The sequence below is a fragment of the Cladosporium halotolerans genome, assembly GCF_011745625.1.
Source record: "Cladosporium halotolerans strain TM138-S3 chromosome Unknown Sca23, whole genome shotgun sequence".
Taxonomy (NCBI): Eukaryota; Fungi; Ascomycota; class Dothideomycetes; order Cladosporiales; family Cladosporiaceae; genus Cladosporium; species Cladosporium halotolerans.
In genome coordinates this window covers 349,003-361,068 of record NW_027191474.1, presented here as the reverse complement: position 1 = coordinate 361,068, position 12,066 = coordinate 349,003, and the positions used below count along the sequence as shown (strand labels likewise).

The 12,066-nt window shown below is 57.8% G+C and overlaps 5 protein-coding genes across 5 annotated transcripts; 3 read left to right on the top strand and 2 right to left on the bottom strand.

The window, feature by feature from the left end:
- Positions 1–171: 171 nt before the first annotated feature.
- On the top strand, positions 172–768 carry sidG (FsC-acetyl coenzyme A-N(2)-transacetylase; the record flags this gene model as incomplete). The annotated part of the gene is made up of 1 exon (XM_069375280.1): positions 172–768. The coding sequence occupies one exon, from the start codon at positions 172–174 to the stop codon at positions 766–768; it is 597 nt and encodes a 198-aa protein (XP_069227982.1).
- A 320-nt stretch (positions 769–1,088) lies between these two features.
- Positions 1,089–1,931, bottom strand: WHR41_06674 (uncharacterized protein; the record flags this gene model as incomplete). The annotated part of the gene is made up of 1 exon (XM_069375279.1): positions 1,089–1,931. The coding sequence occupies one exon, from the start codon at positions 1,929–1,931 to the stop codon at positions 1,089–1,091; it is 843 nt and encodes a 280-aa protein (XP_069227983.1).
- Positions 1,932–2,654: 723 nt separating this feature from the next.
- On the bottom strand, positions 2,655–5,520 carry WHR41_06673 (uncharacterized protein). Its single transcript, XM_069375278.1, has 4 exons — positions 5,008–5,520; positions 4,081–4,702; positions 3,935–4,026; positions 2,655–3,883 (listed from the first exon to the last, which is right to left on the bottom strand). Exons 1-4 carry the CDS (start codon positions 5,507–5,509, stop codon positions 2,835–2,837), a joined length of 2,265 nt encoding a protein of 754 aa, XP_069227976.1. The 5' UTR covers positions 5,510–5,520; the 3' UTR covers positions 2,655–2,834.
- A 1,667-nt stretch (positions 5,521–7,187) lies between these two features.
- On the top strand, positions 7,188–9,000 carry WHR41_06672 (uncharacterized protein). The gene is made up of 3 exons (XM_069375277.1): positions 7,188–7,511; positions 7,567–8,462; positions 8,516–9,000. The coding sequence occupies exons 1-3, from the start codon at positions 7,401–7,403 to the stop codon at positions 8,556–8,558; spliced, it is 1,050 nt and encodes a 349-aa protein (XP_069227977.1). The 5' UTR covers positions 7,188–7,400; the 3' UTR covers positions 8,559–9,000.
- Positions 9,001–9,628: 628 nt separating this feature from the next.
- Positions 9,629–11,527, top strand: WHR41_06671 (uncharacterized protein; the record flags this gene model as incomplete). The annotated part of the gene is made up of 2 exons (XM_069375276.1): positions 9,629–9,935; positions 9,990–11,527. 2 exons carry the CDS (start codon positions 9,629–9,631, stop codon positions 11,525–11,527), a joined length of 1,845 nt encoding a protein of 614 aa, XP_069227978.1.
- Between the last annotated feature and the right edge of the window lie 539 nt (positions 11,528–12,066).

The following is a 12,066-nucleotide window of genomic DNA, read 5'->3' as shown; positions in this document are numbered from 1 at the left end:
TGGTTGGCACGCTGTGATCGGCAGGAGCGGTTCCTGCCATGTCAACAAGGCAGTGTCGGCAGTCATGCTACTATATGAAGGACAGATTCCCATATCTGATCCATAGATTACAATCTCTCCTCGTCGACAGCTGAGCTCACATTATACTCAAGCTTTCCTTTGCTGCCCATCATGACCATCAAAGGCCAAGCGACCCTACGCACCGCGCGTCTGGAATTGGTCCCGCTCCGCGCCGAGCATCGCGAGTTCACCATGAAGCTCGACATGGACCCCGAAGTGATGAAGACGGTCGCCTTCGGCCGACCTTTCACAGAAGACGAAGCCATCCAAGTTCACACATGGCTCATGGAGAGCGCACAAAAGCTGCCCGGGCTCGGATGCTGGGCCGGGTTCTCGCAAGGAGACTTCGTCGGCTGGTGGATACTCGCCGCCTGCCCTGCGCCAGATGCATCTGAGGGAGACGGCCCCGAGCGCTTGATCCCCAACAAGACCGAGTACGGCTTTCGAGTGTCGCCGAAGTATTGGGGCCGAGGCTTCGCGAAGGAAGGGGCTCGTGAGATGGTTCGCCATGCGTTCCAGGACCTGGAGCTGGATGAGGTGATCGGTGAAACAATGACTGTCAACTCAGCTTCTCGGGCAGTCATGGCGGGCAGTGGGCTGAAGCATGTCGACACTTTCTTCAACAAATATGACACTCCTCCTGCGGGTATCGAGGAAGGTGAAGTTCGATACAAGGTTACGAGGGATGAGTGGCGGGTGGCTGCATGAGATTCATCAATGTTCAAAACATTACCATGAGTTATTTGATATCTCAAGTTTGAGGGTCAGTGGCGCAAGAAAAGCTTTGTAGTAGACGTTTCATACATTGCGCTCACAATGGCAATTTACTCCAGGCAAGTGCGATTTCGCATCGGTTATAATTGGTGAGCTTACACACTCTCCGCCATTGCTCACAATGTTGAGCTCCGACCATGGCCACTTCTCACTTCCATCCTCTGGCCAACGAGGGCCTTCCTAGTGAACCTTTTCGTCCCATAATATCTGAGAGCGTCGTCATGGAGGCAGTCATCCGCATCCACGGCTATTATTTACTCGATGAAGCTCCCCTTGCCTTTGCCTTTGGTGGTGGTCCCGAGGGTCTGTGCGAGTATGTGTTCTCTCGCAATGAGCTGAGCTTCGACGGCTTGAACGGAGAGGGTAGGGATCCTCGCATCGGACGCGATCTCGTTGTAATGCTCGACCCAGTCGTCATAAGCTGGCGACAACCCATTGATGATCTCCGTGACATATTCCTCCGAAGTCATTCCGTGCCCGAGTCGACTGAGGTCGGCCGCATTCTGACGCATTTCGTTCAAGTAAGCGGCCATGTTGCTGCATTTCGAAAGCGTCAACGAGTTGATCTTGCCACGAGCGAGTTGGACGATGAGGTTATCCGGCGTCTTGAACTTCAATTCCAACTCGCGAAAGGCTTCAGCGGGATCTAGAACATCCTCGATCGCTCCCCTCATAGATGGGTGGATGCGGTCGTAGAGCATCTTGTTCGCACGGCGGACACGTGCATTCTGCGCTCTCCAGTCACGCTGCTTCTCCCAGAAGGCGCGCCTGTACCCATACTCGTGTTCGCAGCGAGCGTAGTAATTCGCGAAGACGTAAAGCGTGACAAAGAACTGATGCAAGACCGCAGGACCACTCGGGTCCGGCATCGAAACGGATGAGAGATACTTGGCGTCGTAGTCCGCGAGTTTGGCCCTCAATCTCTCGCGAACATGATCTTCATCTGGCTTTGGGCGAGTCCTCTCCGTGCCGTCGAAGAGCGACCAAGTGTCGTCTGCACGCGCATCGGGTTTGAAGTCAGGATACCAACCATTCCAGTTGTCGATGCCAGTCAGGATGTAGTTAGGCCTCGAGGTAGGCAGCGCTGCGGCCGCCATAATGTCCAAGAGCAGTCGAGTTGAGCGATCTGTCGGACACGAGCAGGTGGTTTGGTGCTCGCAGCTGTCTCTTGAGGAAGGAGAAATTTATAGGCCGCGCTTCATGGGACTTCACTCGCATCAAACGTCGAACTTGCCGATTGCTGCGCGCTGTTGTCAGTGAGAGAGGCCACGGAGTGTTAGCGGTGCCGTCGGTTTCCGTACAGAGGTCAATCACCTTATCCATCACAGCGAGTAACCTCACGCGCCCCAGAAATCAGACACTCTTGCTCCATGCTCCGCTCCAGTGAAACGTACCGCCCAACAACCATGAACATAATCTCGATCCTTTTCAAAAAGCCTATATAATACAAAAAGCAGAGCCCGCCCGCCCGCCCAGCGCCCCGAAGACGTCAGACCCATTGAATGAAGAGCCCGACATCAAGCGCCGAGCGCGACAAACTCCGCGAATAGTAATCCCCTTCCTTCCTTTCTTCCCCCTTCCCAAAACCGTTCAAAAGTGATGTGCTTCTCGTCCCTGCATTCCACTCTTTCCTCCCAAGTCCTTGCCGCCTCCCCGAAATGCAGGTCGTGATTCTCAGTCGATATCCATTCCGACTTCGCTCGACGCGCCCGCCTAGAAAAAGCATTTTTAAGTCCCCCGCTCCGTTTCGAGCAAACGCCTCTCGTGCTCCGCTCTGGTCCGCGCGCCTACTACGCCTGTTGTCCAATGGAAAAAAAAGGAAAAAAAAAATTCAAGCAGAAAGCAGAAAACAAAGGCCAAGAATTCTGGGTATCCGAGGAATGAGTACGTGAATGAAAGACCAGCGCGTCGCTGAATGTAGTGGCGAGAGCCTGCGGCGAGGTCTGGTTGCGGACGATAATTGCTCTTCAGGGTAGTTCACCGGCACAGTCAGAGGATGATCAGCGGACGTGATCCGGGAAGGAGCCTTGGGAGGGCGAAAAAGGTAGGTCGCTCTGGCTGCGGTGGTGCGCGCGGGCGCTTCGCGGTGTCGATGACATAGCCGGCACAGATCCATCGCGTGGAGTGTCGTGAGAGCCTCGAGTGCCTGCGGTTGTCGGGCGGCGGTGATCCTGCTGCTGCGTCAAAATGTGGGCAGCACGGTGGCCACTTCCTTGGCTGCCACTGTAAGAATGCGGCGACGGTTGGTGCTGTGAGTGGTGCAACCCAGCGGGGACGTAAGTCGACGGCTTGGAATTCTCCCGCTGGCGGTGACCACTGCCTGCGCGTCCGACGGAGCCATCGCGCATGTTCTCGGCGCTTGGGCGCGTGTTGCGGGAGAAGCTCGCATTACGAGGGTGGTGCTGTGCGTGGTTGGCGCGAACGTCATTGCTCTGACGAGGCTGATGATCGTGAACGCTGTTGTTACGTCCGCTGGAACCAGATTCGCCTCCGCTGCTCACCGCCCGCTCCTCGAGGTCGAGAGCGTTCATGGCGTCACCAAGCCCGCGAGAGGACGAAGACTGAATCGTAGCGCCACCGCTGCTGGGTGGAGGTGGCATGTAGGCCGGATCTTCAAGGCGCTTTTCTTCGTCAAGCTGCTGCTTCTCAGTCCAACATCCTTGCCAACAGTTGCGCCAGTCTCCCACGAGATAGTTGAACAACCATCGCTCCAGATTCAGACAAGGGCCAATGCAGATCGAAAGATTGTTGAGGTCCATGCGATTACGCTCCTGGTGCGACAAAAGCAGGCTGAGATGGCACGTGATGGCGAACAGAAGGTAGTAGTTGAATGGCGGAAGCTCGGACAGGACGTCGCGAAGCTTTTGTGGGGCGGGCTGACCCATCATGTTGAAGTTCGGGTTTTCCTTTTGCAGCTCGACAGCGAGGGAATGCTGGAGCTCTTGCGGAAAAATCTCGCTTGGAAGTTCTCGCAGCCATGTCTTGAGCATGCTGCCAATTGTGTTTGGGTCGTAGAGCTCTCGCTCGGAGAGAAGGTCGACATCAAGTTCTGAAGTCACGGTCAGGCTAAGTTGTCCAAATGGGATTCAAGAAGACATACCTTGATCAAATCGACGCTGCCAATGTTTGACCTGCGGACCGCTGCCGGGCACGCGGTACAAGCCTTCAGACTCGCAATTGAGGTTGAGGTAGCTGGGAAAAGTTAGCTGGAAATTCGTTGAACCGTGAAATGAGGAAATTGCTCACTCAATGCATCGCCAAGGCAAACTCGGCATCCAGTACTCTGTCTTGTCCTTGGAAGCTTCGATCCTTTTCGAGATCCTCGAAATCCTAGTCTGCTCAACTAGTGGTAGGGTGATCACCTTGAGCACGTAGTCGGCATCCGGCACTTCTTTTTCGCTGTTACTGCTGCTCCTCCCCAGTTTGCCTAGACGGGTCAGAAACATTCCACCGCCAGATTTGGCCTTGCCAAGAACGTTTTTGCTGCCGGAAACAAATGCATTCGGCTTCTCACGCTGCTCCTTCGACTGCATGTGGCGGTGCTGAGTCGGGGCATTCTCGTCACTGTCATCGTAGACCGCGCGGTCGGCCGACTTTCCGCGAACGTCTTTACTCTTTGTCTTACTCCCTTGAGCACCCATCTCAGCGTTTTGCCAACTTCCTTCTAGAGGCGCAGAGTTGGGTGGCTGATCTGGAGGAGGTGGGTACAGGCCACTCGGTTTACGTCCTTTCGAGATCGACTCGCTTCGTATTGAACGCGATCTGGTGAGGGGATTGCGAAATGACTTATCCTTCTTCTTGAAAGTGGTGCTATCTTCACTGGGGTGAGGTGAAGGTTGCGGCGGCCGCGACTCTGGCTGGCCGGAGCCTGTGCGTACACTTGTTAGCGAGGCAGTTACTTCTGGTGAACGTTCGTCAAAGCGTAAGCGGCGTGCGGTCAAGCGGCAGACGTGACACGACAGAGGTAGAGTGTGAGTCTGAAGTGTGCCTTAGTTGTAGAAGTGAGCTCTTAAAAGTGAGCTCTTCACAAAGCAGGTAGTGATGGCATGTGATCTCCACGATCACATGGCCAACGCGTGCAATGCTTGCTGCGGTCCTTCCCAGGACGCGAAGCGCGTGCTTGCTAGCCTCACCGCAATTGTTTTTGGCACGTGAAAGAGACAGTATACATACTTTCATTTTGGGATTTGGCAACGCTTTCCGCGCTACCCACCAAGCTGAGCTCGGGTGTGCTGCCAGGCGCCTTGCGCAGGTGGTATATCTTGGACATGCTGCTGCTCTCGGGCAGGCGTCCCTCCTGTTCCTGCATGCGGCGGGCCTGGCGATCCCGGTCTGCCAGGCTCTGGGGCGCTCGGTCTCTGGATCTTTCGCGGGAAACTTCTCTTGAGCGGGTCTTGAGGGTGTCGAGTATGCTTTTCGAGGCGCTGGGTTTTCGCGAGGTCGGTGAGGAGGCAGGAGGCGAGGCCGGTAGCGGCGGCAGGGAGGTGAGGCCGACTCCGCCGTCAATGGACGACAGGTCAACGCCCTCGAGGGCTATGGGGCTGCTGATGGGACGGTCGCGGGGCACACGCCGGTCGTCGACGGCCGTGAGGTTGATGGTCAGGTCTTTGGGGTTGTTGCCGTGTCGTGGCATTATGGTTCGGAGATCGGCGGCGCGGGAAGCGATGTGGTGCATGGAGTGGGGCGGGTGGGTATGACCCTTGGGACGGCGCAACGGGCGAGCCGGAGGGAGAGCGAGGGGCAGGAGGCGGCGTGCTTCAAGCGCGCATTGGCGGGAGGGCGGGCTGGCGAGCGACAGCACAGCAGTCGAGTCGACGGCAGCGGAGCGGCAGCGCGCGGTGTGTCTGGGGACTTCTACTTGACTGCTGCACACGTAGGCAGCCGCGGTCAGCGAGGGCCGGTGCAGGGCGGAGACGGCAGAGTGGGTGGGTGCAGCGCCCGTGCTGTATACCCTACGCAGCACTGCGGTGAGGGAGGGAGGGAGGGCGTGCGGCGTGTTTTGGTGCGGGCTGGCGCTGGCGCTGGCGCTGGCAGCAGACAGAGCTGTGCGCGGCGGAGATTGCGCAACGCGGACGCGAACAATGCTGCGAGGACAATGGGGAGCCGACGTACCTGGACGCTTCGTACTTCCACCACCAGCTGCGGAGGGCGGCGTGCGGCGGGCGAGGCTGCGGATGTGATGTGCGGCTATGCGCGCGCGTGTCTGCGGTATGCCGCCTCTCGTAAGGTATTATATTCGGTAGTTTCGGCAAAGCGCAGTGCAGCACGCTCGCTCCTGTGCTGCGGCAACGGCGACAAATCGCGTCGTCTCGTCTGCGCTCTACGGCGGCTGCGAAGGCTCAGGCGCACGTCCGGCGCGGCGACGATGGCGCGGTGCTCGTGGCGGTCGGGTCGGTGTTGGCGATGCAATTGCACAGGGCTGGTGCAGCTGCTGCAATGTATCGTGCAGGATGGGCGCCTGGCGCCGGGGTCCAAGGGTCGGCCTCCGCGATCGAAGCAGCCCGGGCAGTCCTCGCAAGGATGATCCGATACAGCGATCGAGGCGGGTCGCAGTAGTCGCACGGCGGAGGCGGCGTCGTATATAGGGTGTCGATGTGGTGTTCAGTGTGGTCTGGGCAGCCAAACGCCTGGCTGGCTCGTCGAAGAAAGCGTATGGCGCTGGTGGCGTGGTGGCGGAAGTGCAGCTGTGGTGGAGGAAACGGGCAGTTCGCGAGGATCGATGAGATGGATACATACATAAGGCGCATAAGGTGTCCTACACACGCTCTCGCGCTCGCGCTCACGGCAGCAGCGGCACGGCGTCGACGCAGCTACGTATGCCCACACGCACGCCCGCACATGCGCCCCATCATCCCTTTCGACCAACGCGGTCAACGCTCGTGAGACAGGAGGATGCTAGCGCTGGCGTCTACGAAACCCGAGCTATCTATGTCTGTACAGCGCAGTCCGCCCCCACGTTTCCGCGCCGCAGCGTGTCCAGCGCCGGAAGCATTGGCGGGTGGTTGTCAGTGCTTGAGTTAACGCGCATCATTGATAGACGTTGTTCGGACGCCGCAGACTACAGTAGGTAGGTGATCCAACGCGCAGGTGGATGTCGACAGCAGCGTCTCCCTTCGTGTCACGGCCGCGCCCACCCGCCCGCCAGGAACGGTACCTGAAGGGTTCTACTGCGCGCGGCAAACCCTCCACGCATCTGCCAGGGCCGCCGTCTTACCTTATGCAAGTCATCCGCCGCTAACTCCCATCGTCCCCTGCCAGGCGCGCGGGCCGGCCGAGAGCCCGAAGCGGCACCACAGGGTCTTTTCGCTTCCGCTTCCAGCACCGCACGCTCACACTCCAAGCCTCCAAGCGCCTCCAGCACGCGCCCGCTCCACTTGGCTCTCCTGCTGTCTCAGCGTCTGTTCGCGCCGTCTTCCCAAAGCAGCCGTCTTTCGCACATCGTCCTGTCCTGCCCACTCCCCTCCCGATCCTGATGACATAGCGCCGCCTCCTGTTCGCGCAACGCCTCTGAAGCTGCAATCTGCGCACGATCCTCAACCGTCCCAAGTGTACCACGCTCCGCCGTCATGTCTCTCGCAGCCGGCCCTGGCAGAGGGCGCGTCGCCGGCGGTCAGACGCCGGCCGACCTGCGGCTCGTGATCGACAAGCACGTCGCCTACGTGCAAAAGTTGGATACCGTACGCTTCTTTCCATCAACTGGATCGAACGGGCTCGGGCTGACGCCTTCACTAGCGTCGCGATGAGCTCGAGTACCACCTCACCGAACACCTGCGAGTCAGCGGCGTCTACTGGGGCCTGGTTGCGCTGCACCTCATGAAGCATCATGATGCCTTGCCCAGCCAGGGCGTGCTTGACTTCGCCCTCAGCTGCCTGCGCGACAATGGCGGGTTCGGCGCGGCGCCAGGCCATGATGCGCACATGCTGTACACCATCTCTGCGGTGCAGATTCTGGCCATGACGGATAACTTCGCCGAGCTTGAGAAGAGGGTGCCAGACGGGAAGAAGAAGATTGCAGGGTTCATCGCGGGCTTGCAGCAGCCGAATGGCACATTTGCCGGAGACGAATGGGGTGAGACGGACACGCGGTTCCTTTATGGAGCGTTCAATTCTCTGTCGCTGCTGGGTTACATGCCTCACCAGCGGCCCTCGGAGACACCGATGATTGACCTGCCTGCCGCCATCGCTCACATCCGAGCTTGCCAAAACTTCGACGGTGGCTTTGGCACTTCGCCTGGCGCGGAATCTCATTCCGGTCAAGTCTTTGTCTGCACTGCTGCGCTTACAATCGCCGGCGAGATCGACACTTTCCTGGGCGAGGATGGCAAGGACAGGCTAGGCGCGTGGCTGAGTGAACGTCAGCAGGCCAGTGGCGGGCTGAACGGCCGGCCAGAGAAGCTAGTGGACGTCTGCTACAGTTGGTGGGTGATGAGCAGCATGGCCATGATCGACCGTCTGCACTGGATTGACTCCGCGAAACTAACAAAGTTTATTCTGGAATGTCAGGATCCTGACGAGGGTGGGATTTCTGACAGGCCGGGCGATATGGTGGATGTTTTCCACCTCTGCTTTGGCATTGCCGGTTTGAGCTTACTTGGCCATCCTGACTTGATCGAAGTTGATCCTGCATAGTAAGTCCGGTACCCCTTCGTGCCTGTTAGAAACTCGCTCTGACTGTTCCAAGCTGTATGCCTAGGCATATCACTAGTAAACTCGTTGGCCGATAAGTTATACGATGCCTGTAATGGAATTGCAAGTCTTACCGCAGTCGATGTGCAGGTCATTCTATTCGCCGTGGGATCAACTGGCATATCCTCCGAATCTCTTGCAATCTAATAACCCGAGCTGAGCAAACCGATGAAGCCGGGCTACAATGCAAGAGGATAGCAAATATAGGTGGGCGTCCAGCTAGACCTCCCAGCGTTTTGTGCAGGATGCACTGGGAAGCTGTACCCACCACAATCATTCTGTCGACCAAAAACTTGTGCTGACGGCACTAGCCCACTATGCCTGACCGTGGTTGTGGGTCTGCACCGAGCTCAAGATGTGGCTGGGTGAACTTCACTTACTGCATCATGTCGGTGCTCCGTGGGTGGATTGGACTAGCATTGAAGAAAGCTGCCACTTTCATACCGAGATAGCACGATTAATGAGAGTCATCCAACATCACTCTCCATCTTCGCAGTCCAAAACACGGTCGAGTAGACGTTCACGCGCCTTGTATTTGTGCACGTGACCGCGTGCTTAGCGCGATGCGAGGGGCCAAAGCGCCAGCACGAAACGGAAAGAACCTCACCTCACCCGCAGTGTGAGCAGCAGGAGCAGCCAAGGGACACATTGAAGACCGAGCATTCTCTGCATCGTCGCCGCTACCTCGACCAATGCCAAATATCAGCCCATCCGCCTTCCACCACAGCTCGTCCCTCTTCATCACCCACCCACCGACGGCGCCGACTGTTGGCAGGCGTCGTGCGGCCTGGTCCGCCTCCGGCGGCGACCATTGCCCTCGACCTCGCGCACTGCTCTTCACTTCACCCCGCCAATCACTCACATCTCCTTCTCGGCTCCCCCTCGCCTCGCCCTCGTCACTCCTTGTACCAGTACAACGTTCGTCACTCCTTATCCTCGCTTGCCTCCTGTCCTCACTCACCACTCTCAGCAGGGCTCGCCTGCAGCAGGCTGCTTCCACCGCCATCAGCCTCACGCCAGTCACTCCTTTCGTGCACCCCGCTAAAGTGAAGCATTCGGTCCAAGCCAGCATCGACCGGCGTCGTTCACCCCGGCGGCTTCACCGACCATGAGCCTCGCACCAGCGGCCGGTGGAACCGGCATTCCACTTCACTGCAACATCTGTCCCAGAAAGCCGTTCTTCAGCGATACGAGCCATCTACTCACCCATGTAGCCAGCAAGCAGCATCTCAGCAACTACTTCAAGTTGAAAGTCAAAGTCAGCACTGACCCTGCTGCCCAGCGGGATGTCGACAACTACGACAGGTGGTATGAAGAGTGGAATCTGGACGACCTGATGCGTGAGCGGATGAGCCAGAAAGAGAAGAGAGGGAGAAACGGCGGCGGCAGCGGCGGAAACCGTCGAACTCCCGGAGGTCCGTGCAATCACGCCATCGCATTAAGTGAATATCACTGACGAGTCTTGGCAGTAGCATCGGCACCCAGAGGCCTTTCCTCCTCACGCAGCGGCTCTGTCCCAATGACTATGCCGGTCCCTCGCCGAGAAGCTAGCTTGCGGAACAACCTCCTGGATCCTCAGCTTGGTCTCAAGATCAAGACCGAGCCCAACTCGAGACCATCCACTCCAGGCCTGCTGCCTTTCTACGAGCCAATGGACGGTCACGGTGCCTACGTGCCGACAATGCACGGCTGGGGCCAGATGCCTTACGGCCCTTCTCCCTCTCAAGTCGACACCTCCAACAGCTACGCCTCCGATGCCGATGATGACGAGGATGACGATGATGATGCTTCCTCTCGCGGTTACCTGCCTACCCGTAGGCCTCGCCGACGCAAGGTGAGCAACGGCAATCATTCGTGGCCAGGCTCCATGGCAGGCTCCATGGGATACCTGGGAGACGATCAGGATCCCATTGACGTGCCCAACGACATGGCGAGACTGAAGGGCGACATTTGGCCTGGCATGGATATATTTGACTCGGCAACCCCTGAGATGCGTCGCAAGCGCAACCAAAAGAAGGCTACGTCGGTCATTGTACAACTGCAGGCAACCAGTGAGACAGTCACACCGACAGAATTGATCTTCGACAACGCTGGTCAATTCAAGAAAGAGCGTGTGATCTCGGGAGAGCCCAACTCTGCGGACAGCCCTCTCAGAGGCGAAACTACGCCCGAGCCAGACGAGCTTCCCGTCAAGAAGAGGGCTACCACCCGTCGCCGCACGCGGGCGCCTTTGACTGATAAAGACCCCAATGGAGGCCGCAACCTGCGCAGCAGCCGTCGCACAGGCTCACACCATCCTCCTTTTGGCAAGGGTCGGGCGCAATATGTCGACGGCAGTGATGATCTTGACGACGATGATGGCTTGACCTACGGACAGCGGCGTCCGATGCAGCGCCGATCAGGGCTTAGCATCCACCGCGACAACACCGGGCCAGACATCACATTCGATCGCCCTTCGAGGATGAACTATCTGACATCCAGCTTTCCTGGGCCCTTCCCAAGCTCTCAGCCTGTTGCTCGGACTGGGCGTCAAGGGTACGGTCACCCAAGCGATCAGGGTGGCTATTTCCAGCAGCTACCGCAACCTTACAGCCACCAATCCAGACCTTCCACCGGGTTCAGAGCGGCAGAACCCCAGCCTCTTCCCGCAAGAGACTTGTCGGCTTTTGGTGCGCTCACAAACCAGTCGATGTTCCAAACAAGCCACGACTTCAGCGCCCCGATCACTGGGAACAATGCTTTCCCGGGACTTCAGCAGTTTGGAAGCACTGGAAACATGAGTGGCACCGCGCAGCCCTTCGTACCCGACGTTGGTCTGCAGATGCACAACTGGGACGTCTTTGGCCTCGGCAACGACGCGAGCTTCGGAACTCTCGATCTCAACTTCGGCAATTCTAACGACACCAATGGGGCCAATCCGCTCTTTTTCGAGACTACTGCTGGCATCACCGGCGAAGACGACGAGGGCACCATCTCTGCCCCAGCGAGCGAGCGCTCAGCAAAGTGACTGCGGTGTTGACAACATCTGGGAACGAAACGATTCTGCAGGACCACACTAGAACTCCTCGCCAACGCTAGCTGTCAAATTATACCGCGTACACCGGGACAACTAAAGCATGTGCTCCTGCTGCTCATTGGTGCCAACATCGCTTTCGCCCGATCGCATACATCGCATGATACGGCTGCTTCTTTGTTCATCTGCAAATCGCACAGCAAAAACAACGACATGTGTACATTGAGACGAATACGGGCACGGAGAGTGTGCCGGGTAATGTTGTTAGGATGTGTTGCTGAGACACCGGATGTGGAAGAGGAAGCGATTGCGGAAGGCTGTGTGCCGAACGTTGGTTGTAATGCTCATTCCGATTCCTTCAGTTCATCCGCGCCGTAGAGCGTGAGTAGCTTTGCTTGTACGAGGTAGCTTGACTGTAAACTATGGAGACAGACATTCGGTTTCCAATGCGTGCACATCTTCTCCCGTCTCCGAATCTCCAAACCTCTGCAGAGACCGATTAGTCTACAGGAGCTTGCAGGTATTCGTCAGTC